Source organism: Panthera pardus, unplaced genomic scaffold (genome assembly GCF_024362965.1).
Source record: "Panthera pardus isolate Hobbes unplaced genomic scaffold, ASM2436296v1 HiC_scaffold_24, whole genome shotgun sequence".
Taxonomy (NCBI): domain Eukaryota; kingdom Metazoa; phylum Chordata; class Mammalia; order Carnivora; family Felidae; genus Panthera; species Panthera pardus.
This window is the reverse complement of record NW_026526810.1, coordinates 101,865,316-101,892,811: the sequence shown is the minus strand read 5'-3', so window position 1 is coordinate 101,892,811 and position 27,496 is coordinate 101,865,316. Positions and strand designations below refer to the sequence as shown.

The 27,496-nt window shown below is 39.4% G+C and overlaps 1 protein-coding gene across 3 annotated transcripts in view; it reads left to right on the top strand.

Moving 5' to 3' along the window:
- PPP2R5E (protein phosphatase 2 regulatory subunit B'epsilon) overlaps window positions 1-27,496 on the top strand; it is a 150,698-nt gene that overhangs the window by 96,481 nt on the left and 26,721 nt on the right. For all 3 annotated transcript variants that reach the window (XM_019451597.2, XM_019451596.2, XM_019451595.2), the window contains exons 4-5: window positions 10,290-10,391; window positions 16,980-17,072. In XM_019451597.2, the coding sequence (XP_019307142.1) occupies window positions 10,290-10,391; window positions 16,980-17,072 (195 nt within the window). The remainder of the gene's footprint in view (window positions 1-10,289; window positions 10,392-16,979; window positions 17,073-27,496) is intronic.

The following is a 27,496-nucleotide window of genomic DNA, read 5'->3' as shown; positions in this document are numbered from 1 at the left end:
GAGGAGCCTTGGTGGAAAGTCTGTGTAAGCAGTAGTCAGAACTCCTGATGCCACCTCACTCCCCCCAAACCGGGCAGCGAAAAGACGGAAGGTTTTCTCTCTGGAGAGGCTACACTGGAGGGAAGCTGGGCTCATGGACACCAGGCACTGCTGACAACAGCAGGCGCCTTTCTGAAAGTAGTGGAGCACGTTGGATGGGAAGATCCTCAACCCTCTTACCACTCAGCGCTCAGATCCCTTATGCCTGTAATCAGGAGAGGGATGTTTCTTCTTTGGAGAATCAAATAAGCTCAAAGGAAAGACCTAAAGGCACCAGCTAAAGGAGAGTTCTTAGGGGGATGGTGGTAAGGACGTGGCCCAGCCAGTCTGCCCACAAGCCCATACTCTGTCACTCAGTGCCACTGTCTCATACAGAGCTCCCATTTTAAGTACGCCTGGATGCGGCACTGTCATAAAGGCACAGACTTTCTGGGTTTGAATCATCTCTCCTGACACTGCCATGGTGTTAATACTGTTAATTAGTTTTGTATGATTTTGAACTTTATATAAATGTACACGGACGGGACTCAACTCAGATGCCTTCCATCTTTCCCTTGCATCCTTACCCTGCGCTCACCCCATCTCTTTTCCTGCCCCTGTGGCACTTTCTCATCTGATGGGCGTACAGTAGGTGAAAGAGAGTGGAACGGAAGACAGAGTACTTTCTTTCACACATTTTTCTCCCGTTTGTCTCCTTCTAACTAAATGTTGATGTACTCCTCAAAACTACCTTGTATGTACTTGGATCTGTACTCAGATTCTGTTGATTCTCTGTTCTTGATCTCATGGACAGATTCTTTTCTTCCATACAGTTGTCAGTGCTCTAATCCTTTTAGAAACTGAACATCTAAAGGGATCCAATTATTTTCAGAAACAATCAGTTTTTGTTAAATACAGTTATACCAGTTGATGATAACAGTTATCAGCGGAACCAACCGCAGCGGCAGCAGCAGTAATAACGACAATGAAAACGGATTATTTTAGTCTGTGTAAATCTAAACGATGTGCATACCTAGTAGATTTTGAAAGAAATACTTGCTAAAGGAAATATAAATAAAAATGACATCTTTGTGAATTAGGAAAATAGCACATGCCCAAGATTTCTATGACTTTAATCTTGTCTTTCAGATTTGACTTGATGTTTTAAAATTCTAATTGGGCAACATAAGTTCTTAAACTTCCTGTTTTGTTTGTTACTCCCTTTCTCCAAAGGACTGCTAAGCTGCTTTTGTCATTTTAAGATGTTCCTTCTGCCTCATTTCAGAAATCAGTTATCATAGAACAGTGCCTATGTCCTAGAAAGCCTGGCTCATACAGATTAAATGTGCAACAGTAATAAGGTTGAAACCATCAACTTTAGAAATCGTTTAAATCCTCTTCTGGATTTCCGGATGTTGTAAAACAGATCAGCTGTCACAAGTGCATGTTTCCTAATCACATGTAAACAGTGTATACTGTCTTTAGTTCTGGTTCAGTGACTGTCTTCTCCTCAGTATAGAGCGACGTCCAGAAAGGTGGTTTTACGATAAAAATGTGGGCACCCTTGGTGGAGTAGCTTGACCATACCTGTGTATCACAACGTTCTCGTCCTCCTTGGGTTGCCGGAACCTCTGCTTTGTGACAAACAAGAGCATTGTGGCGATTCTTTTGCCTCAAGGAATTGTATTTAACTCAAGTGAACGTGTTTGTAATAATAACTTCTGGAAGTTCTTGCCTGAAATTTTTAATTATATTGATAATATTACATAGTAGTGACAGTTATGTATTTAGTGCGTTAGAGAATAAAGGTAGGCCTGCAGTGGATGGCTCATAACGTAAGAAGTTGTCATACTGATTTCGTTAAATTTCTCTTTAGATTTAGTGCTAAGGACGTGTCCTTATGTTAGAATAAGGGATTTTAATGGTTTCACGTGTTCAGATAACTTTTAAACAGCTGTGTTCATTCACATCGATGGCGATGGCGAGGTTTAAAAAGAGACTAGTGGCAACTACAGTAAACTTATTACGATAATTAAAAGACACGGTTTGGCTTTAGAAACAAATTGCTGGTTGAACAAATTGCCAGTGAGTTAAATTAAGGGCTAATTGAAAGTTTTAAAATTTTGCCATTTGTTTCTTAATCAAAGTACAAGCTTAAAAGATGTATATCTGCTCTGATTCTAAGTTTCTTGAGCATAATTACAAAATGTTGGGAGTTTCCTCCTGGTTTTATATATCAATAATTATTTATAATTACTTTACAAGGGGCTGAGAGATTTGATGGGGCGCCTGGGTGGCTCAGTCGGTTGAGCGTCCGACTTCGGCTCAGGTCATGATCTCACGGTTCGTGAGTTTGAGCCCCATGTCAGGCTCTGTGCTGACGGCTCGGAGGCTGGAGCCTGCTTCAGATTCTGTGTCTCCCTCTCTCTCCGCCCCTTCCCCACTTGTGCTCTGTCTCTCAAAAATGAACCAATGTTAAAAAAAAAAAATTAAAAAAAAAAGGGTCCGAGAGTCAGATTTGAAACGTTCTTTATCACTGGGACTGTTAAGAATTCTTAAATTTGGTGTTACCAAAGGTACCTTGACATTATATGTGTGTTTAACATTTATTACTTTTATGTTCTAAAACATAAATAGCATAGCAAGGTATCTAGGCATATCTGTTAGAATTTTAGTTCTTTTTCTTAGAGTTTGAATATGTAATACTAATTCTAGTGTGTTTGGAAATTGTCTTCTCTGTACAAATGTCTGATTTAGAGATTTAAAGTAACTTTTGCTTACTTTTATACGTTTCATCATGTTTATTTGATACATTTACTTTGGACTAACACAAAATACTATGAGAATAATGCATGCTGACATAGTTTCAACATTGCATTTACTGGGGCTTCCCTCTGGTTCTAAATGCTTGAGTAAATGATTTTGTTTCTTTTCAATACATGATGGATTATAGAATTAACGAATGGATGAACTGGATAAAAAAAAAAACTGAGGGATATCATTGAAATGGTTACTTGCATAAGATCTTAATACAAATAGTGCTAGAGGAATAATGGCACTTTTCAATTTGCTTGGATGTTCTCTATTTAACGTCATTTGTATTGTCCTTTTTTTTTTTGTTAGAAAATCTACTTTGTAGATGAAATTTCAAGAAAATTCATTTTATAGCTGTGATGTCATTATTTTTGTATTTATAGTCAGTATACTTGCAATATTGCATGAAATTACAGTGTCACAGATAAAAGAGGGAGAAATGTTCATGAGGTCGACTAGTTCATCTGCATTTACCCAAGATGATAACCTACTCATCTAGAAAGTAGTATTGTAAAACAGAGGCAAGATGATTTAAGTTGTTTTGTTATACTGTAGTTACAGGTGGTTTTCCGAGTACATTATATGTCTGATTTTACCCAGACCTTCGGTGCAAATGGTGCTCACAAATGCATAACTAAAGGGAACCGAAAGTATTCATTAGTTGTGTGTTTTTTTAAAAAATAATTCACTATATTGTTCTTACCTTTTGTTTTGTTCATTGAGAATCTTGGCAGATATTTAATAGTGAGTAGCTCACAGGTGCTATCCGCATTCTATTCTTTTGTAATGTGCTAGTCATTTTCCTTAAACAACAGCAAAATGTCAATCAAAATCAAGGTGTAAAATTAGTAGTAGCATTTCCATGGAGATCAAGAGATTCAGGAAAGTGAGAGGTTTTTTGTTTTTTTTTTTTTTCCTGCAGTAGCTTAAATAACTATTTAAAAATATTAAGAGTTGTATTTTGATATTGCAAGTCAAGAAACAGTAAGATGTTTGTTTAATCAAAACCTGATTAAAATATGCCTAGACACTTCTTTACTTACGGGGCCAGGCACTTAGGATCCTGTTAAGTTGTCTCTTTCACATTTGGCCAAGACGTTGAGATTTACTTATTTTTGCACTATAGTTAATGGTAATCAGCAGTAAACTAAAGAGTTGAAAAAGAAGAGAGCAGCTAGTCCCCCAGAGCAGGCAGCTATTGGTGCCAGGCCTGGCCTGAGGCACTATCCCCCTCCTTCACCCCCCATCCCTCCCCGGGTGCTATGGTGCAGGTGCTCACCGGTTCACAACCGAGTTGTATCCAGTATGGGTTCTTTCTTAATATTAGTGTTATTTTAGAGTTGTCAGTTTTAGCAAATAAAGACACAGGGCACCTAGTTCAATTCGAATTTCAGATAAACAACGAATACTTTTTTTAGTCTAAGTACGTCCCGTACGACATGTGGAACTCTAGCTCGGGGAGATGAGAAGAAGGGATGTGAGGAATAGGAGCACCGGAGAGGAAACTTGGCAGTCAGTAATCAGGACGTTTGAAGATGGAGGTCTGAACCAGACGGTGAGGCTGAAGAGATTGTTCTGTTTTTCTTCTAATGTTGAGAAAGGTCAACATAGTTCTGAATGTTCACGGCGGTGGTGGGAGACAGTGAAATGGTGTCCGTGGTTGCCATTGAGGGCCACTGGAGGGAGATAATGGGAAAAGAGAGATGAGAAGTCAAAAAACTGATAGAAAGAAATGTGGTGGGGGAATCAGAGGAGAAAGAGAAAGAGACGAAGAAGTCAGGTCCATGCATGGTCTTCAAGGATGGGGTGGAGGTGATGCGCCAGAGAAAGGACCCCGAGAACCATCTGTGCGTATCATGGTGCTGTGTTACCTTGCAAAACTCACAAGCTGTTTTCTTATTGGTAAGAGGAGGGAGCTGGATGAGAGAGAGTCTCTAACATGATTGAATTCTAGAAGCAACATGGAATTCCTAATCCTAAATTTTCTATCTTTAAGGAGGGGTTATTTAGATTTTAATACGTGTTTCTCCTCTTCCCTCAGCCTTGCTTTCTGTCCTTATAGCCATTTTCTAGAGGCCAGCCCAGTGCCTTCAAACTTGTAGTTCGATTCCAATATTCAACATTTATTGTATTATAATGCCTTTGGAATGAAAGCGAATCAGATTATACCTCAAAGACACTTATTTCTTAAACTTCTTTTTCTTCACATTGATACCAGTGTAGATTAAAATAAAATAGTTGGAAACCAAATCCTTGTAATGTACTGTAAAAATTTCTTTTGTTCATTTTGGAGAACCCATTCCTGAATAAATAAAATAGACAGCCTATGACTAGAGCCTCATGCATTTAAATACATAATAGAGACAGTTTTCGAGAGTTTACGATACCATGTTGCATTTCAGTGTAGCCACATAGACTCCACAAAATTGGTCTGTGGTGGGGAGTATTGCCCGTGGCGACTTGTGGTCATGACATGTTTGCATAAGCATAAACCTGCTGCTGGCTATTTAATAACGTTACCTATTTAGTAATCCCTTTAAAACCTGGACTAGAAATCAGAAGTGGCTGTCAGTGATAAAAAAAGATTTAATGGAAGCAAATTTACCATGTTGGATAGTGGTTTGTTTTCTTTTTAATGTTTATTTTTTGAGAAAGAGCATGGGGTGGGGAGGGGCAGAGAGAAAAGACGGTAGACCTGAAGAAGGCACTGTGCCGTTAGCCTGCCAGCGCAGACTCACATACGGGGCTCAGACTCCGGAACTGTGAGATCGTGACCCGAGCCCAAATCGACTCGGACACTCAACCGACTGAGCCCCTGGATATTGGTTTTTAACCATTTTTCGATCTTGGAAATCTTTTGAAAATAGGACCAGGGCAACTAGATCTTTTCCTAGCTCGGACTCACACATATTAAATGTTGCGGCAAAGTCAGGGGATTTGGAGGACCACCTCCCTTTCCCCACTTCTCGCTGTGGATAAACCAGTTTTAAACTCCCGATTTTGGAGTTCAACCGTATAGTTACACTGGTCCATTCATTGAGTTTTTTAACCATTCGTTCCTGAACTAGGCTCTAGGCATTGTAGGAAGCTCTGATTTTTAACTCTCTCCTGACAGTAATAATCTCATTCAAACAAATTCAAGAGCCCGTTTTCATATTGAAATTAAAGGCATGACTTATATACCGTATGTCTCTTACTTTTATAGATTTAGGAATTATTTCGTGTGCCTCAAGAGGAATGACAGCAACTACCTAGTTTATCATCCATATTCCTCTTGCTTTCCTACAGCTTTTTAAAATTTTCCTTTAGATATGCATTTCTATCCTGTATGGTTAAAGTCTCATCATTTTCAGTTGTCTTCCCCCTAAATCTTTATTTATAAACATTTCTTTGTGCTTCTGTATAGCCATCATCTTTAATGCTGCACAGTATTCTGAGTTGATGTACCTCTTGGATGTTGGACATAAAGATTATTTCTAATTTTACACTTTTTGTAGAATGTTGTAAATGACTACTTTAAGTGGTTTTTTCAGGAGTGCCTGGGTGGCTCAGTCAGTTGAGCGTCTGATTTTGGCTCAGGTTGTGATCTCACAGTTCATGAGTTTGAGCGCAGCATCAGGCTCTCTGCTGCTGGCATGGAGCCTGCTTTGGATTCTCTGTCTCCCTCTCTTTCTGCCCCCCATCCCCAGCACATGCTCTTTCTTTCTTAAAAATAAATAAACATTAAAAAAATGCAGAAAATACTTTTTAAAAAGTAGATTTTTCAGACTTGTCTTGGATTAGTTTTTCCCAATAGATTCTCAAGGATGAGAGCAATGGTTCATCCATTCATGACATTTTTATTAAGCACAGTGCCAGCCTGGGTCAAAAGCTTGGCCATTTCCGTGACACTTGATATGCTTTGACATTCTTTCCAAATCTGTTAGCAAACTACTTAACCAACTGAGTCAGCTTGTAATTGTCCAGCCCATTTGATCTGTGCTTCCTCATTATTCATGTGGTGAATATTTAGAAGTAAACTGAATAAAGCATTATAAGGAAGGCAAATCGGAAGAAACAGCAGTGTGTAGCTAAATGAGATGTGCATGCCTCTAAAACCACTCGGTGTTTGGATTATTTCCGTACCTGACATTCTTTTGATGTGATAATTGAGAGATGAAGCTTTGACCAAATTAGAGGTTTAGATGAACTCTGTACAGAGTTAACCATTTTAAGTTAAATAACCTAGATTTATTTAAATTACTCAGAAAACTTTAAATTGAAATTTTAAAAAGCAAAACCAAAATACACAAAACCAAAATGTGTCCAAGTTTTTATTTTGTGAACATTTATTGGATGCCTCGTATGTGCTAGGAAAACAAATATGAACGTGACATTGCATACTCTTCATTAGGGGAGAGAGACAGATAGTTATGTAAACAATTGCTGCAGCATGTGATGGGCACTTTAAGAGAGTGTATATGTCCAAGAGTATAAAGGAGCAGAAGTTTCTGTGTCCTTTTAGTTTTTACTATACAGAGGCCCACTCGCTTTTTAACTTTTATGGTTTATTTTCACATTTTGGAAGAGGAAAAAAACTGTTACAGAGTACAGTAAATATTTGAATGATTTAGTTGGCATGAAAATTCAGTTTTCGAAATTTATGGTTTCAAAAGCAAGGGACTGAAAGACTTTTGCCCCTTTGTGTGTCTTTTTTCTTAAATATTATTTATTTTGAGAGAGAGAGAATAAGAGCACACTTGCACAAGTGGGGGAGGGGCAGAGAGAGGAGAGAGAGAATTGCAAGCAGGCTCCGCATTTGTCAGCACAGAGCCCTACAAGGGCTCGAGCTCCCAAACTGTAAGATCATGACCTGAGCCAAAATCCAGAGTTGGACGCTTAACCAACTTAGCCACCCAGGTGCCTCTGCCCTTTTGATTACAGCGTGGCTGGCTGGTTGCAGAGAAGTCATTGGTTGATGGCTTTCTGAAAACTCACTAGTTTCTTTGTAAATGGAATTCCTAATAATCATTGGAAGGGACAAAAATACCTACGCGTGCTGTCATTGGCTGTGGCAGAAATGGTATAATCGAATGATTGTTTTCAGTCATCTCAGCTAAAGTAGAGCAAAAGAAGTGGTCTGCCTACTTTTCTAGAACACTGTGGTAGAGCCTGACAGCCTGGGTTCAGTTGTAACTGCTGGTTACTGAGTGTAACCTCAGATCTTCTCAACACCAGTGTTCCTACTTCCTCAGTGGTAAACTGGAGATAATCATAGTATCCACTTCATAGAGCTGCCGAATCCGATAGGTACTGCTCTATGTGCATCTCAGTCAACCTCAGAGCAGCACTTGCTGCTGTTGACGTCTTTGTCCTAAGATACCCTTAGTTCCTGAGACCCTAAACTAGTTCTTTTCTTCTCCTACTTTCTTTCTGTTCCTTTTCATTTGTGTTGCCTGGTGGTTCTTTTTCTGTCTCATTTCTGAGTGTTGGATGCCTGAGGGTCTTTCTGTTTACTCCTTTCCACGCTGATCCATTAGTCTCATGGCTTTAAATATCATCTGTATGCCAAAGAGTCCTTATATGTCTCTAGTCCTGACCTGTCCAGCTTGGAGGTCCAGATTCATATGTTTGATCGGCTCCTAGATATTGCTTCTTTAACGCATTCCTAACTGGATCTCTGGACCTCCCCACCCACACACATAAACAAAAAAAGCTTTCACTTTCCCAGCCATCTCCATCTTGGGTAGATGGCCTTGCATCTATGACTCATCCTTGATTCTTTCCTTTTCTTCACCCCATATATCCAAGCCAACAGCAAATATTACCTCCAGAGTATATTTTGAATTGATCTATTTCTGTCTTCTCTGCCACCATCCCAGTCCAAACCATCATCATCTCTTGCCACCTTCAGAGGCTTCTAACTTGTCCCCTTCCTGTCTGTTCAATACAGAGCTACCAGAATGATTTTTTAAAAAGCAAAAATCAAATCATGTCACATTTCTGTTTAAGATCAACTAATGGCTTCCCATAACACTTCAAATCAAATCAAATCAAATCTCTTTTCCATAGCTTACACATCTGGGCTCAGTTTCCATAGTGAGGAAATTGGGATACTTAGGGGTTTAAATAAAACATAAGCTCCTAGAGGGCACAGACTTTTTTCTGCTTTGTTCATTGTTATTTTTCCAGTGCCTGGAACAGTGTGTGAACATGATGGGCATTTAGTAACTATTTGTTAAGTAAACAAATACATTTGGATTAATGGGACCCCAAAAGCCTTTCTTCTTCTCTCTTCCAGAGCAGCGTGCTATATTTAGTATTTTCTGCATTATACAGAAAGTCCAGCAAAGGCTTCTGGTGCAGTCTCCTTTCTTGCCTTGTACACATTTTACCCCACTGACCCCTCCTCTCCCCCCTCCCCCCATTTTTTCTTCACATCTGAGAATATGTTTGGGTCATTGAGAGAGGATGGATGACTATGTGGGACAAGAAGCAAGTCAAAAAGGAACCTCAAGAATAGTACCAGCCGCAGTTTTAAATTATTTTTTTAATGTTAGAGAGAGAGGGAGAAAGAGACAAGAGTTTGAGCCGGGGAGGGGCAGACAGCTAGTGACAGAATCTGAAACGGGCTCTAAGCTGGCAGCTGGCAGCATAGGACCTGACACGGGGCTAGAACCCACAAGCAGTGGGATCATGATCTGAGCCAAAGTCGGCCACGTAACTGACTGAGCTACCCAGGTGCCCGCCGCAGTTTTAAAATAAGCATTTTACTACAGAAATCTTGGAACATGTGCAGAAATAGTAGACTGGCATAATGAGTCCTCATGCCTTCATCACCCAGTTTCAATAGTTATCAACTCCTGGCCATTCTTTGAGCAACCAGCATTTAATTTGGAAATTGCCGATGGTAACGGAATACCTAGTCAGTTCACAGAGATTTGTGTCACAGATACAGCTTATGCAGGGCATCATTACTGCTTTGTAAACCAACTGAGAACAGGTGAAGGATGATTTCAAGTATGTTAGGTTTGGAAATAATCTTTTCTGATTTGCTTTTTGTAAATGCCTGGGATTTTACCATTAGTTCAACTGTTAATTTGCAAATCGTGAATAAACCTGGAAAGGGAAATACATAAAGCCCATTAGCCCATTAGTTATTTCTATCTTAGTGTAAATTGGTGAATTAGAAGCATGCTTGCCGGGTAAGTAAGCACGAGCAGGCTTTGATGGGAGGTCTAAAATCAAAGGGGCCTGGGCAAGGAGTACTGTTCAGGAGGGCTGGAGGTGCTACTCTACTACTTTCTGGCTTTGCCGAGGGGTGGTCTTGGCCTCAAAGCCCGTGGAGAGAGGTCCCCGTTCCAGTTTGATGGTGTTGCCATCATCTGTCATCTGGGTTCCCTTTGGCTGGCTGCAAACCTTGTATACAGCTGCCCAGGAGGTACTTCCAGCTAACTCTGCTGCTTGTTTATTTTTAGGTGTCTTGCAATATATTCAGAACTCTCCCTCCTAGTGACAGCAATGAATTTGATCCAGAAGAAGATGAACCTACCCTTGAGGCATCATGGCCACACTTACAGGTACTTTGAACTACCATTTGTTATAAAAGAAAGATCCATTAACTTATTAGCTGATTAGCATGGGAGTTTCTTGAAGGCCTTTATTCACCCGGAAATCAAATTAGAGTACATTAGTTGAAAGCTTAGAGAATGCTTTCTGTGTTTCTCACTCTTGATAATTAGGATGCCAAAAGAATAAAATAATAAGTTTCGGTGTAATGCTTTAGTGTGGTTTCTCCCAGGTTGCACAGTTCTTGTTCTTTTATTAGAGCTTCTCTGTGATCCTGCCTGCCGCAGCCTCCAACAGGAGCTGAGCTGTTTTCACATTATTAGTTAGATGTGATTAGGTCACAGAGTCTATATCTCATTTTCAGCAGCAGGTATCCTGGGGACCTTGAACTCCTGTCTTCGTGATAACCACAGATGTGTTTCTGTAGCCTAGAAGGGCAAAAACGAATTGAAGTAGCTGCTACATCGTGCAAGAAAGAGCAACAGCTGATAGAAAGCTTGCGTGAAGGCCAGTTTTGTTCTCTTGCACTGAGAAGGCCATGTTTTCCAGTCCTACGCACGTGCCGGGACAAATCAGGGCCGTCCCCGCATCTCCGCTCCCAGCACCCGGCCCATCTGTACTGTATGTACTGTTCCATACTGGTCTCCTGGCTGCTCGCGCTCCAGGCCCACGTTTCTCAAAGGAAGAGAACAAGGAAATATGAATGGAATGGTCCCCAAGGCTATCTTTCCATCGAGTTAGGATGTCCTCAGAGGCCGGATGACAACCAGCCAGGAGGGAAGGGATGGAGAGAGGGAACAGAACCTCGTACATCAGTCACGCAGAGGCAGAAGCCCGATATCGCATCTTTGAAGTGTGCTCACGGCTACTAGTTGACTTTCTAAAGAGCAGAAAACTGTGCAGCAGCACGATGAGGCCTAGAGATATTCTACAAGTTTATTTTTTCCCCACGTCAGAATTTTTGACATCGATTTGCAACTTTCCCTGTCTTGCTTTGGCAACTCAAGGTCGCTACAGATACATATGTATGCTATTTCTCCTAGTTATGAGGAGAGCTTTCAGGGGCTCTGTTTTCTCAACTCTTACCCAGGCATGTTATACATATGTATCCCTGCTATCAATGCCAGGATTGAGTAAATTAGTTAAAACAGTGTAGCTGATTTCCTGTTTTAGCTGCTTGATATTTTTTTTTTTTTAAGGTGTCAGACATACTATCTGCGATCTAAGAAATTTGGAAAATTATTTGTGCTTTTCCTGGTACATCCCAAATGGTGACAAAAATTAAAAAAAAAAAATTCTTTCGAATAGGTGGACTTCTTGTCCTGTCTTATTCGTAATGCTCACCAGTCACAGAAGTACAGTATAGTCTGGAAGAAATTTAAAAAACAAAACAAACAAGATAATCTCAGGGAAGCCCCACGTCTCACCGTGGAAAAGACAGAGAGATGTCTTCAAAGCTTCAATTTGTCTTCTCCGCATCCCAGAGACAGTAGACCACTCTGGCCATTTGCAAGAGCTTTTTGAATACTCTAAATCGTGATCACCAAAGATATAAATTTCTCCTAAAGCACAGTAAAGTTTAAGTATTTCAGTTAATCCTTTCTAAGCTTAATGACTCTATAAAATACAGGACCAAATTAATTTCTAAAGCTATTAAACTAAATTCTGCCACCAAAAATCTCTAGCTTACACTGTGTCATTGCTACTGGAGCATTAACTGTTAGTTCACCTGAAACTCGAAAACCGAAGCAACGGTGAGGAACAGCAGTGAGAGCTGTCCCCTTCTGGATGTAAAGTCACAAACTGTATCCCAGAACGGTGTGGCTCCATCTGTGTTGCCACTCTGTTCAAGCCTATAATCGTCTCATCCCTTCTTTAGCTCAGGGGGAAATATGACTTAAGTTGGATCAGATAAAGGAAACCTACCTTTAAAATTCACAAATTGACCGGGGCCTCTGGGTGACTCAGTTGGTTAAGCAATGCAGCTCAGGTCATGACCTTGCAGTTTGTGAGTTCGAGCCCCGCGTCGGCCTCTGTGCTGACACCTCAGAACCTGGAGCCTGCTTCGGATTCTGTGTCTCCCCCCTCTCTACCCCTCCCCTGCTCACGCTCTGTGTCTCTCCATCTCTCAATAATAAATAAACATTAAACAATTTTTTTAAAAATTCACAAATTGGCCTTTATTCCTAGTAAAGGTCAAGTCAGTGGGCACCCTCTGTTGCCTTCAGCAACTATTCCTTTATGGAAGTCTTTGTACTCAAGATTCCTGTGTTTCTCTTATGTATTCTGACTCCACAAATTCTTCACCTTTCCATTTTCACTGATAGGTGGTTTTTAGTACTGACGAGCACTCTCTGAAGGTTCAAGAAATCTCTTTTTTCTGTTCATGATAAGTCATGCATGTTATAGTATAGTAAGTTATCACGAAATTTAACATTTGACTTTTTCATCAATTCAGCTATTTTTCTGACCGAAACACAGCTCCGGCATTTATTAGCTGCAGCTTTGGCAGCGTGCTTCTTCTTGTGGACCACATTTTATAAGGAAGCAAGGTGTTCATTACCAAATATATGGTAATAGTAGAGAACAACCAAATTGCATTGAGATGTGGTTATTGATTGGGTAGACTGCTTCTGCACACATCTTGTCTGATTTAAATTTGTGGCCCATACAAGATTACTCATAACAAATCCTGGCTCTTTGGAGAGATTTAAAAATAGAAAAATGTTTAAATCCAAATTTTTAGCTTAAATATATCAAAGCTTCTACTATATGTATGTTACTTGATCTTTTCCGTTATACCTGCATTGGTGTCTTTTAAACTGGTATCCCACAGTTACCATGGTTATTCTTTGTGTATTTTCTGTATTTGGGTGTGTATTTCCAGTAGAATATGATTTTGCAGGACTTCCATTTGCAATCAGAGGGTTGTTTTTGGCGCCTCTACACTTGAGACTGAAAAATAGAAATGCTACAGTTTTTTTACTCATGTTCCTTGGAGAATTCATTTATGTGACCTTGAAAAGTAAATTATTCTCAGTCCCCAGTCTGTCTTTCCCTTTGGGAATCCAAGAGAGATTTTGATTCTGAGGTAAAAATCTGTCTCGTAAGTGTAGAGAACATTTATGCTTATTAATAAATGTGTCTGAAGTGTTTCCACCCAAGTGTTTTAAACCATAACTGCTTTCAAGGGACCAGAGTGGGGAGAGCGTTTTGCCAATCTTGCTGGAAAGTCCTGCCAGCCCACAAGTCAGGCCTGCAAGATGAGAATCTCTCCACTTGTGGGAATTAACCCCCCTTTTATGGTTATTTGAATAAGGCCGACATTCTGTTTGTAAAAGAGAGTGGAAAACCTAGTGTATGAAACAGGAACAATTCTTCTAGAAGGTGTCGGGACTGAGTCACATTATGATGCCAGAAGTGCAGCTTGACAGAGGCACCTGCGTGGCTCAGTTGCTTAAGCATCCAACTCTTGATTTTGGCTCAGGTCATGAACTCACGGTTTGTGAGATTGAGCCCCACATCGGGCTCTGCGCTGAGAGCACAGAGCCTGCTTGGGATTCTCTCTGTCTCTGTCTCTCTCTCTTTTTCTCTCTTTCTCTATCTTTCCCCTACCCCTGCTCTCATGTGCATGCGTGCTCTCTCTCTTGCTCTCTCTGAAAATAAATAAACATTAAAAACAAAAAAGAAGTACAATTTGATAATGTTCAGGTTATTGAGCAAGAAGTTTTTCCAAATTCAGAATTTCAAAGAGAAAAACAGTTTTTTACTTTAAAGTAAAATCCTAATGTGCATACCTAATTTAAGTGTTAAGCTAAAGTCTAAAGTCGTAGGTAAGGTCACTGTATGATGCTTTTAAGTTAGTGGTCTCAGCAGTCCCTTGGGGGGACCCTGAGACCTGATTTTCAGGCCTGCAAAGTCAAAACTGGTTTTATAATAATACTATGCTGTTTGCTGTTTTCACTGTGTTGACATTTGAAATCATATTTGCAAAAGCGTTGGTGGTCAAATTGCTGCTGCCTTAGCACAAATCACAGCGGTTGTGGCACATTGGCTTGGTAGATAGTCTTCACTGACGTGCATTGACAAAAAACAGCCAGTCTCAATTAAGAATGTTCTTGGAGAAGCAGCAAAAATTATTAAACTAAATATCATTAAGTCTTGACTTTCGAGTACACATTTTAAGAAATATTCTCTGTGACAAAGTGGGAAGTATGCATAAAGCCCAATGACTGTATACTTAAGTATACCGATCATCTTGTGTGCTAAAGCATTTGTGTGATTGAGCTACAGGCTACACTGGCTGTCTTTTCATGAGATGATCAGTTTTGCCCACAGGAATGTCTAGCAAACTGTGCTTGCTCCAACTTGGGTATTTGGTAGATGTGTTTTTTGAAAATAGACAAAGAAAATCATCGCCAGTGCTGATTAAATTAGAGCATTCCAGCAAAATTTAGAATTAGAATTTTGGAAAACTTGTCTTTCTGCTGAACTTTATAGCTAATTAAAGCTTAGACTTTTTGATGAAATTGGAGATATTAAGGAATGTGACTTTTTGATACAATCTAGTAAAATTTGTCACCATTTGAAAAACGCATAACTCAGTGAACCAGTATTTTCCAGTGAATGATGTTAGGAAACCATACATGGTAAAGACCCATTCAAAGTACATGACAGACCATTGGAATTTAGTGTAACAAAGTATGAAAAACTCATTGATTTTGGTTTCAGATTCTGCAGTGCAACTCCTATTTGAGAAACAACTGTCAAGTTTTGGTGTAGTATCAAAAAAGAATATCCACAATTGTGTGAAAATACTTTGAAAATACTCACCCTTTTTCATACTGTTAGATCTGCATGAGGCTCAATTTTGTTTACATACTTCAACCAAAACAGTATGTCACAATGGATTGAATACAGAAGCAGATATTAAACTGTTTTCTAATATGCAATTATAGATCTTTCAAAAATAAAAATAATGCTTCTCAGTAATGGTTTTGGAAAATATGGTTGTTTCCCACAAACATACATTATTTATGTTAATGTGTAATGTGTTGTTTTAAAATGAAATAACAAATACGTATTTGAAATTTTCTCATTGTTTTTCTGACTTTATATATATATATACATATATATATATATATGTATATATATATGTTTTTCGTATTTATCATATAAACAAAAGGTTTTGGAGTCTTCAACAATTTTTAAATGTAAAGGAGTAGGACTAAAAACTCCTGAGAATGCTATTTTAGGTAATAGTGATAATGGTGATATGTACTAGTTACTGTGCGCAGTGCTTTATATATATTATCACATTCGGTCTTAGGGATTATCATCCTCATTATTCAGTTGAAGAAACATAATTTTAGAGAAATTAACTTGCCTAGGGCTACACAGTAGGGGACAGAGCTAGACTCCCAACACAGTGTCTGTCTGCCTCTTACAAGTTCTGTTTTTTATGAACTGTTGTATATTACACCAGGATCTCATGTGTACTTTTAAAAAATTTTTTTAATAAAAAAAATTTTTTTTAATGTTTATTCATTTTTGAAAGACAGAGAGAGACAGAACACAAGCAGGGTGGGGCGGAGAGAGGGGGGACACAGAATCCGAAACACGCTCTGGGCTCTGAGCTGTCAGCACAGAGCCTGACGTGGGGCTCAAACTCCCGAACCGCGAGATCATGACCTGAGCCAAAGTCGGACGCTCAACTGACTGAGCCACCCAGGCCCCCTCATGTGTACTTTAACATAGATTTATTTTGCCAAGAACATAAACAATGATCTTCTGTTTATTAGAACAGTTATTTCAGATTGATTCTGCAGATGAGAATATTCTCATTCCTTGCAGATGAGAGTTTTCTGCTAAACCATCATCCATTGCTTAGAGGAGTGTAAATTGCCATAGATTTTCTGAAAGGAAATGTGGCAATAAATGCTGAAAATCCTGAAATGTCTGGGTATCTTTTACTCTAACGTTGCCACTTCTAGAAATATTTCCTCATGCAATAATTGAGCAAATGCACACTGATGTATATTACATGATGCACAATGTGGCATAATTTGATAGAGAAGTAATTGAGAAACTATTTAAACGTCGAAGCATAGGAGATTGTTAAATTGATTATGAATAATGGAATTATTCATTTAAAAATTATGTACAGTGGACTCTTTGTAGCTACTAAGAAAGATGGCTTAGTTATTATTGACATAAATTGTATATAATATATTGTTCAGATGGTAAAAGTAGTTTGAAAACTATATAAAAATATATTTATAGTTCACTGGTATGTTGTAGAAGTGTAGAGAAAAATGAGGAGATTCGTACATTAAATAGTTGACAGTGGTTATCTCTGAGTAGTGAGGCTGCGGGGGAATTTCTATTTGCTTTGTTTGGCTGTATTAGATTTTTAATTTGAAAAGTTAAAAAACATAAAAGCAACTCTGAACCACAAGAAGGGCTGGCGTAGCTTGTAATTGATATTAAAACTCAGTTTTCTAAGCCCTGTCAGTTTTAGTGTTACAGACTTTTTATGGTTTTTGATACTATGCTCAGTGAAGTGCAATTTGAAATTAATTATAATCTGTTTGTTGCAGCTTGTATATGAATTTTTCATACGATTTTTGGAAAGCCAAGAATTCCAACCCAGCATTGCCAAAAAATACATAGATCAGAAATTTGTATTACAGGTAAGCACATTTTTGTGGTTGCCCGAATTTGTCATTCAATTGCTGACACTTTATCTTATTTTCTCTTGATTGTTAAAAAATCTTTCAATGACAGTTATATCACCTTTTAAACAAATGTATTCTGTATGTATGTTAGTTCCCATTATTACCTGTTAAAAGTGACAAGTACCTGTTTAATTTATTATTTAATTTATTGCTGGACATTAATTACATTTTAAACAACAAGGAATGCTAATGCCTAACTCCCTGCAGTTTTCTTGCTTAAAATTTAATTATAAAGGAATTTCGTGAATATAACTCTGGTTTGTGTGAAACTTTATGTAGCTTGAAAACTCCTATTTGCATAAGGATTCTTAAAGAACCATTGCTTAGGTCTGTTAAAAGTGAATAAGCATGGCCTAGAGCAGAAATAACCTTCAATAAATAATGAAAGTCAGATACTGGTGAGCTTTCGCAGTAGGAAATAGCACAGCCTGACAATTTAAAATTCCCATAAAGGGATTAACTCTCACCTCTCTGTTTGGAACTTCTCAGGGTATGTATTCTTCCTGACTTGCCGCTTTACATTTTATAACTATAGATCACATCTTCCTTCTTACGTGGGACTCGGCAATGTTCATGACACTGAATTTTTAGGTAACGTGTTCTTGCTCCTGTTGTTGACATTCCTCTCTAAAAATGGGTGCTTGAGCCAACTGGTGTATGGACTGGTGTAGCTCCTTTCTCAACGATTAATGAGCACCAGGGAAAAAAAGAATTAGTATCTATCTCCTAGTGAGCCAGTAAGCAGAATTTAAAATTGAAAACATTATTTTAGCAAGCGGTTGATCTTCTGTGCCTTTCCTGGAGAAAGGTTGATCACCTTTGTGATGACCTGATTTCTCCTCCTTAATTAAATTAATACATTTAGAATTCTGGATATATTGGGTTGAGAGGCTTTGGAAAAGTGAGGTTTGAGTTAGAGATGGAGAGGTAGGTAAATAAGTGGATACATGGAGCATTCATTGGTTGGGCAGATAGGTAGACTGATCCAGATTCTTCTACCAAGGAAGCAAAATGCATTTGAGACAAAAAAACAACACGTAATCAGTCTGTGGTGTTTTTGTACTGGAAGGTCCTTGCATTTATATAGCACTGTACAATTGTCAGAGCATCTTTACGTGCATCGTTTGATTTAGTCTGTACAACAGTCTAGAATAGACACAGCTAAATTTTAGTCCCATTTTACAGATGAAATACACTGAGGTTTGGAAGATTATCAAGTTTCCCCAGGCAGTTTCCTGTTCTGGTTTTCTGTCCATTATGCCATGATGCCTCCTTGTGATTCCCCTCACTATAACTTGGAATGACTGCAGGGCAGGAGTAGTCCTCACTTGTCAACACTAACGAAATATTAAGGTTTCCCTATGTTTATGGTAAGTTAAAGTACCCAAGAGGATCAGATAGTGAAGCCCATGGAAATAGTACACCAAAAGCTTGCATGGCCCAACTCAGTGTGTTCTTCATGGTAGATGGGTACTGATGATAATGAAGCTCATTAGATTAAAACATCAGAGAAACCCAGACTTGAAGGGATGTTTTGCATGTCTGTTCTAGTTCTTCACCCAGTGAATTAGTCTCCTTTGGGACCCTGAAAAGGGGTGACTCCCATTTATTCTTTTTTAGTGAAGGAGGACCATATACTTGGGCAGATTATTCTGGTTTTGTTAGAAAGTTCTTTTTTTATTGATCCTCCCTATACCGTGTACCCTCTGGCCTTATTTCCCCAGAATAGTCCTTTAGTACTCACTGGCTCAGACACAACAGTTGAGGTCTTAGACCACAGCGTTTGTGTTTACCTCTTGGCTCTTTTTCCCTAGAACAGCAGTTGCAACTCAAATGCTTCTAGGCTCATTTATAATAACTATGGTGGCCAGGTGTCAGATAATAGGAGGTAGACAGAGTTCTACTAAAGGGAGCTTTGGCTACCCCTCTTCTTTCAGTTATTGGTAGACTTTTTTTTTCCTTTTCTTCCCTCAAGAGAAACAGAAATCCAGATTATTTGTGAAGTTTTCTCATAGTTCTAAACTCCTGCTCAGGATGAACTGTGCCCATCCGCCTTCTGGATCCAGCCGAGCCACTGTCAGTATGCTCTCTGTTCTAGACTTTGTCTTTAGTTCTGTGGACCCTGTCTCATTTGTCAGTTTTGGAAGGCTTCTGTCTCTGTCAGGACTTAGTGCCCTGAGCCTTGTCAGTCCAGCACAGCTTAGAATTGGGTTCTCCGCGGGCGCCAGGTTTCTTAAAGGGGAAGAAGTCTCATTAGCTCTTCCTGCTGTTCCATGGCACTGTTAACTTGTGTTAACATAAGTTGTGTTAACTTGTGGTCTTTAACTGATTTCTAATTTAGCTTTATGCATAATGTAAAGCCATGTTTTCTCTTGTTCTCGTTCGTTGTACAATTTGCTGTAGGATTTGACACGTATTTCTGCAGAATATCATTTCTCCCCAGACTTTTGAAGTCTTTCTGTATCTTGAGCCTGTCATCCACCGCATTCATCGTGCCTTCCATCTCGATCACATCTGTGACTTTCTCAACTGTGCTAGTAGCTATTGGCTTCATCTCAGGTCATTGACTGAAGAAGTTGTTAAAACAGCCAGCACTGATGATAGAGGCCTTTGGCATGCCTTTAGCGACTTCCCTTTATTTAGCACAGATTCATTAATCAGCAGTCTTTGAATTCCATCCTTAAACCCGTTAGAAATTTACTCTAGAATGTCATCATCCTTCTTTCATTTTAAAATTTTGTTCATAAGGAGAGTGTAGAGACTTTGTCAGATGCCAGAGTAAAAGCCAGGACTGTGTGCTTACAGCATCCCCCTCATTTATGGGCCATGAGACTTTATTATAAAAAGCAATGCCATTCATCTGCCATGGGACATTAGTGAACTTCTAGGGGCTCCTGCTCCTTATTGGTAATGATACCCTCAGTACTTAACAAACCATGTGATTGATCATCTGTCTCCTGAGTTTTTGCAGAGACGAGAAACTGAGTATACATAGTGAAGTCCATGTACTAATGCTTTGTTTTCAGCCCTTGCCTCATTTCTACAACCTTTGCCTCCTTTACCTTCCCTCTGCTGGGTCTGTTGGTGAACTCAACCTTCACATGAGGGCTCACCGCAGTTCCTGAATCAGTCAGGAAAGGGACAGGCAGAGTGTTGGCAAAATCAATAACACCACCGAGTGGTGCTTGAATGTAATCCTATGACTAAGCAGAGCATTAACTGTCATGTTGGGGATAAGCTCTGGGTGCCAATTAGCTGCCATTTTCCAGAACACCCGTTCGTTCTTGTTGCTAACCTGTAAAGCTGGCCTCCTGCCTCTTTTCATACCCCTTAGTCTGCTGATGACTTACCTGGGATCCTAGCACCTTGCAGGAGTGGGGTCTCTGTCCCCAGTGTGATTCTCCTGAGCTCCCTTCCTGGGTTGTTTGTTTCTGACTTGGGACCTGCTTGGCCTTTTGGAGCTTAAGGCATCGTGCTGAGATTACGCCCTGCCCCTACACACCCTCCTTTTCCTCCCGCCGCCATGCCTCAAGTATCCTGGAGCTGGCAGCTCCTTCATTTGTGTACCATGTAGTTCGCTAATTCGTTATTTACACCCCCTCTTCCCCCTGCTTGTTTCTCTCCCCACAGCCTCCCGTGGCGCCACCTAGTCCTGGCGTGTTTTGTACCTAAGCCTGGTTTTCTTATGACATGGGAACCCTCCTACCTTTCCCTTTTGCAAATCAGGATGACATTTACCGCATTCCTTTTCTTGGAGCAGATATTTTATTCTCTGTAGATTCTCAAAGGATCTCAGAAGGAATTTTTGGTCATCTCAACTTAAAACTTTTTTATTGAGTTAGGCATAATGTATCCTAGCCATGAGATTTCAACCTATTTTCTATAGCAGCTAGCTGTATTCTTCACAGTCTATTTTGATTCTTGTTTCTCCTGTCAGTAAAGACAAAAGCAAAATTAAGAATTGAGCTATTTTAACATAAGGTAGTGGAAAGAAAGTTAGCAAGCTGTGTATTTGCATCCTGACTCCCCTGTGTACTCTAAGTAGTAGATTATTGGGCTAAAATATGCACCGTGGGGTAAGAAGGAACTGCATTAAAATGGGCTTTTCTGCCTTACTTGACAGTGTGGTCTTCAGCCAGTTAATACACTTGCTGTCCGAGCTTGAGTCTCCTCATTTGCAACATGAGGTAACAGAAAAAATGAGATTTAAGTACATAGGATGTATACCCAAACTGACAATTGTTACATATGCTTGATTGAGTTGGCACTATGGATACAAATACAGGCTCCCTCCCTTCAATTGTAAGCATGTACTGGAAAACTCGGGCAGATTTTTTTTTACTGTTCTGAACCTCAGTGTTTTCTTCTCTAAATGGCTATAATGTGGACCTCTCTTACAACAAATTATAACAAGTAGGCTTGTTATGATGATAAAATGGTATGACTTGTAAAAACTGCAGATAATCATGCATGGATTATAGTAGTCGCTCATTAAATACGAATTCCTCTTTTTATACTGCCTCATATATTGTTTACCCACATTAGTAGTCTGTCTTGCTCATTAAATACTAATTCCTCTTTTTATACCCCCCTCATATTATATTGTTTACCCACATTAGTAGTCTTATTTTTTTTATTCCAATATTAATTTTAAAACCTCCACCTTTTGGGGCACCTGGGTGGCTTGGTCAGTTAAGCATCTGACTCTTGATCTCAACTATGGTTTCGATCTCACAGTTCACGAAATCAAGCCGTGCATTGGGCTCTGTTCTGGGTGTGAAGCCTACTTTAAATAAATAAATAAATAAATAAATAAATAAATAAATAAATAAATAAATAAAATCTCCACCTTTCGAAATTAAATTTAAAAGTTTATGTGAGCAGTGCCTGGGGGGCTCAGTTGGTTAAGTATCCAACTCTTAATTTCAGTTCAGATCGTGATCTCACAGTTCGCAAGATCAAGCTCCGTGTTGGGCTCTGCACTGATTGCAAGGAGCCTGTTTGGGATTCTCTCTCCCTCCCTCCCTCCCTCTCGCTCTCTCTGTCTCTCTCTCCTCCCCTCCCCCTCCCCCACTTGTTCACAAGTGTGTGTGCATGCTCACTCTTGTTCAAAATAAATAAACATTTTTTTTTAAAGTTTATGTAAAACTTATAAGAAATTTTTGCAAAGAAGCCTTGAACAAATGACATATTCCTAGATGGGAAACTTGCCATCATAAGGATATCCATAGAATCTCCAAGTTAATTTATACATTTAGTGCAATTCTAATTACAATTTCAGGGGTGCCTGGGTGGCTCAGTCAGTTAAGTGTCTGACTTTGGCTCAGGTCATGATCTTGCGGTTTGTGAGTTCAGGCCCCGCATCGGGCTCTGCGCTGACACAGCCCAGAGCCTGGATCCCGCTTCGGATTCTGTGTCTCCCTCTCTCTCTGTTCCTCCCCCACTCGCACTCTGTCTTGCTGTCTCTCAGAAATAAATAAAGAATAAAAAAAAATTTTATTTGAAAATTTCAAAGTTCATGAAATAAATTTTTGAAATAGAAAACTAAAGATCCTTTGCCTATTAGATATTTATTCATAACCATGAATGTACTATATTAAAACTATAAAGGCACGTGAATTAAAACAGTGTGGCATGGGTACAGGAGACTGGAACTTAGCAGAGGCTTGAGTGGAAAACATAAACCATAAATAATGTACCAGTGCATTGGTAAAATCCTCCGGAGAGGAAAGCTGGGAGGATTCTGTTGGCTTAAATTTTATCCACTGAGCAATTCCATGAGAAATAGTCAGGTGTGTACACAAAGATATATGTACAAGCATGGGGAATGCATCATTGTTAATATAAATTGGAAACAGTTTAAATGTTCCTCAGTAGGGTGTTGGTTGAATAGACTGTGGACATTCATATAATGGGATATTCATCATTTTGTAGAAAGAATGAGATAGAGCTACACACGATCTGTTTTGAAGTGAAACATGCATATTATGGAACAGTATGATGTTTTTGAATTTGAGTCTCGTATTTTAGGGAAAAGGATTATTTGTATATGCACTAAAAGTTTTGGAAGGCAAACTTATTAATTGTCTGGTAGAATGTGATTAAGTGTGAAGAACGTTACTTTCTGATTTTTTGTATTTCTCTATTTTTTACATTTAAAAAATGAACATGTGTGTTATCAGCGGTGATTATAATTACGTTAGTAATTTTTAAATTTTATTTAATAAAATTATAAATAAGTTATTTACTAAGTCTCACTTTGTTGCGTTGCATTTTTCATCAACCTCAGCTGACTCTGTGCATTAGCCTTCGTAAGACTGTTTTTGTAAGAGTACACCATTCATTTATACTTAACATTTGTTTTCATCACTTGTATGTGTCCTTTTAAAATCTGACGCTCAGTGGAAAACTTCCAGGGTTGCCCCAAGAACCTTTCTCAACACTACTCATTTTTCTTCCTCATCAGGAAGCAGTATAGATTAGAGGTGAAGTGGATAGACTGGTTTGAATTCAGGCTCTGCCATTTTTTAGTGCATGACCTTGGGCAAGTTATATAACTGTGTTGCCTCCGTTTCCTCATCTGGAAAGTAGATGCAAAATATCCACAGCATAATCGTAGTTTTGTTGAGAGGTTGTTGTGGAGATTAAGTGAATACATGCATAGGCACTTAGAACAGTTCCTGACAACACTAAGAATCTTCTTTCATCATATTTTCTAGAATAGCCTCAGTCTGTGAAGTCACATGGTATTTGTCTGTCAACATCTTAACCCCCATGTTATGATTTTTTTTTTGAAATTCGACTTTTACCTTTATAAAAGCCAAAAAACAAAACAAAACAAAAAAACAACCCTTTGGACTCTGGCTATTGAGATTTTTTTCAGGTGTTAAATGTGGTCTCTCCTGTCCTTGGATTCATTTCACCAACTGATTTCTTCCAGTGTTAGAAGTGAATGTGTATTAGTGCCAGGAGCATAGACTTTTAATAGGTGAGAAGAAGCAGAGGTGCCTGGGTGGCTCAGTCGGTTAGGCATCTGACTCTTGATTTCGGCTCAGGTCGTGATCTCATGGTGTATGAGATCAAGCCCCACATTGGGTTCTGTGCTGATAGCGTGGAGCTTGCTTGAGATTCTCTCTCTCTCTCTCTCTCTCTCTCTCTCTCTCTCTCTCTGTCTCTCTCTCTGTCTCTCTCTCTGTCTCTCTCTCTCTCTCTGTCTCTCTCTCTCTCTCTGTCTCTCTCTCTCTCTCTGGTCTGTCTCTTCCCTTCTCCTCCTCATGCTCTCTCTCTCTCTCTCTCTCTCTCAAAACAAATATATAAACTTAAAAAAAAAATAGGTGAGAAGCAAAGATAGGACATCCGAATATTTATTGAGGCCAGACAAGTGGTATGGAATGAAGTAGTCTGAGTGTGACAGGAAGGAGCGATGGAGACAGCAGTGGCCTCAAGAGGTCAAGAGAACCCGGAAATCCAGATTTTTGTACGGGCCAGACAGAACTGTCTGTAACTTGTACCTTTGAAGGGTTTGCTGTTTTTTATTTAAGAATGGTACGACTGAGTGGCTTGCTTAAATTTCACTGTAATTTTTATTAAATCTAGATTTACGTAACCTTTAGCGTTTCTTATATACTTAATCTAAGTCTTTATAAAAGAAAGCTGTCAGATTTATCTAGAGAGTCACTTGATTGCATAGTACACTTGTGTCTATGGTCATGTTGATTTTAGACTTAGCAACTGCCTTGTATAGCTACAGGTGTGCAGGCTGACTTTGGCTTATGGAACACACGTGTCTATTCACAATAAAGATAATTTTCATCTGTGTTAGGACAGTTGGGAAAGTGGTTTCTTTATGATCTCTCCTTCCCCCACCCGATCAAAAAATGAGTTGCCAAACCTTGAATTATTTCGTTGGGTGTATTATCATGGCAAGAGTTTAGTAGCATATTTCTAAAGACTGCTTTCAACCACTCTGCAAATCTGAAAAGCAGTCAGTGGTTGCTAAGAGACATACTGTTCAAGTGTCCCCGTAAACATATGTACCGCTGGAGATTGCGACTTAGTAATTTGTATTTCACATTTGCAGTTATATTTAAGCTGAAAGGTGCGATAATTACCATGCAAATTATGCAAATAATTTACCCTGTCCTTAAAAGTGACGTTTCGTTATTGTGTTTTAAAAACTCAAGACAAATTGGACATGACACACAGCAACCTGTTAAAAACTTTTAAGTTTTAAACTGAAATAAATTTCATGAGGCCTTGAACGTCAGCTCTGATACAAAGAGCTATTTTCCAAACAAGTTCCTTGAATATGCCAAAATGTTTACATTCTCTCTCAGAGGCTGTAGCTTATAAAGCTTTAGAGAATTTATTTCTATCAGGAATTTTATCGGGTAGCCATTACCAATGAACGGTAAACTACCTCTTCACCTCATCCCCTCCAGTGCAACCTGTAACTTAAGAACCTTGGGAAAGGGCTTTCCTGCCCGGACTCCTGCATTCAGAGCCAGCTTTCTGGTTGCGCAGCTTGGGCGATGACACGGGCCCCAGGCTGAGAAGGGCCCTGCTCTTGGTTTAATGCTTTGCCATTGTGGTCTTGAAATTCTTTTTTTAAATTTTTTTTTTTCAACGTTTTTTATTTATTTTTGGGACAGAGAGAGACAGAGCATGAACGGGGGAGGGGCAGAGAGAGAGGGAGACACAGAATCGGAAACAGGCTCCAGGCTCCGAGCCATCAGCCCAGAGCCCGACGCAGGGCTTGAACTCACGGACCGCGAGATCGTGACCTGGCTGAAGTCGGACGCTTAACCGACTGCGCCACCCACGCGCCCCTGTGGTCTTGAAATTCTTAATGGTTTTTAATTTTTTTTAATGTTTAATTTCTATTTTTGAGAGAGAGAGAGAGACCGAGACAGAGAGACAGCGAGAGACAGCGTGAGCAGGGAGGGGTAGAGAGAATCTGAAGAAGGCTCCTGGCTCTGAACTGTCAGCACAGTGCCCCGACACTGGGCTCGAACTCACGAGACGCGAGATCATGACCTGAACCGAAGTCGGTTGCTTAGCCCACTGAGCCACCCAGGCGCCCCAGAAATTCCTACTAGTTTTTGAACAAGGAGCCCCACATTCTCATTTTGCATTGGGCTCCACAAATTATGTGGCTAGTCCCTGCCTGCATCATTATGTAGAGTAACAGCTCTTTCTTGAAATGCTGACCAAATTGATTGTCTTAAGATTTTAAATTGCAAGGTTTTGTTGAGGGAGAAAACAATGGACTTCTCTAGTATGTGGGAAGAATAGAAATGAGGAAGAAAATAAAAGCATATGACTTGGCAGAGCTGTTCGTGTTTGTGTGGCTTCCACCTTTGAAATCTTTATACTGAGTTTCCATCAGAGTCTTGAAGTCAGAATTGCTAGACGCTTACAGCGTGCAGCCTTTCCACCCCTTGTCCCCACCGTGCTTTCAGTGGTGCCCCCAGATGAGCTCATTTCATACGTTGGTCCTCTTGAGTTGTTCTCATTCATTGGAGTCAGGCTGCTGTTGGCTCTCGTTGCTTGGTTCTGGGCTGTTTTCTCCGCGTGCATTACCTGGTCACGGTAAAGGTGTTCAGGAGATATCATTTTTCAGGTTGTAGAATAGCTAAAGTTAAAAGCAAAGCCAGAAATTTGGAGACCTGATTGTAATTTGGATGAAAACATTTAGAATACCAATTTCATTGATTGTTCACTTGAGCATTTCTGATATTCTTTACATTTAATATTTCTTTACATGGAATGGAGGGCAGGGTAGTTGCTTCTTTATCCTAGTAGAGGGCAGTTGGACGTTTTGTTTCAAACCTTTTGCCCTTAATTTTGAAAAATAGTTTTAATTAACAAAGTAATGCCTATTAAGTAATTCAAATGTATTTATATGATTTATAAAGAAAAATAACACTCTTCTAACTCATCCTTCCCCAACCCAGAGTCTCAATCCCTAGAGGTAACCACGTTCAAGTCTTCTAGCAGTTTCCTTACATGTATTTCCTTGTATGATTTCCATTTCTCTAAATTGCATTCTTAATGGTGCTGTTCCTTGATTTTTTAAATTTTTCATACTGTATATCTTTATATGTCTCCCTCTCTATCTCTTCCTTTATATCTCAACAATGTAGATGTGTCACAAAATTTAATGAAATTGTAGTGTTTGCATTAGTGTACGTGTTGTTCTCAGCCAAGGCACATGTTATGCTATAATTGCGTTTCTTCTCCTGTAGAGCTTTATTTTATTTTTATTTTTTTTAACCCCCTGGAATTAATAGTTGCCATATTTTTCACATGCTTGGTTTTCTGGGTATTGGTTACTAGTTCATCCCTCCGTTCTTCTCTGAGTGCAATGTACAGCTTTT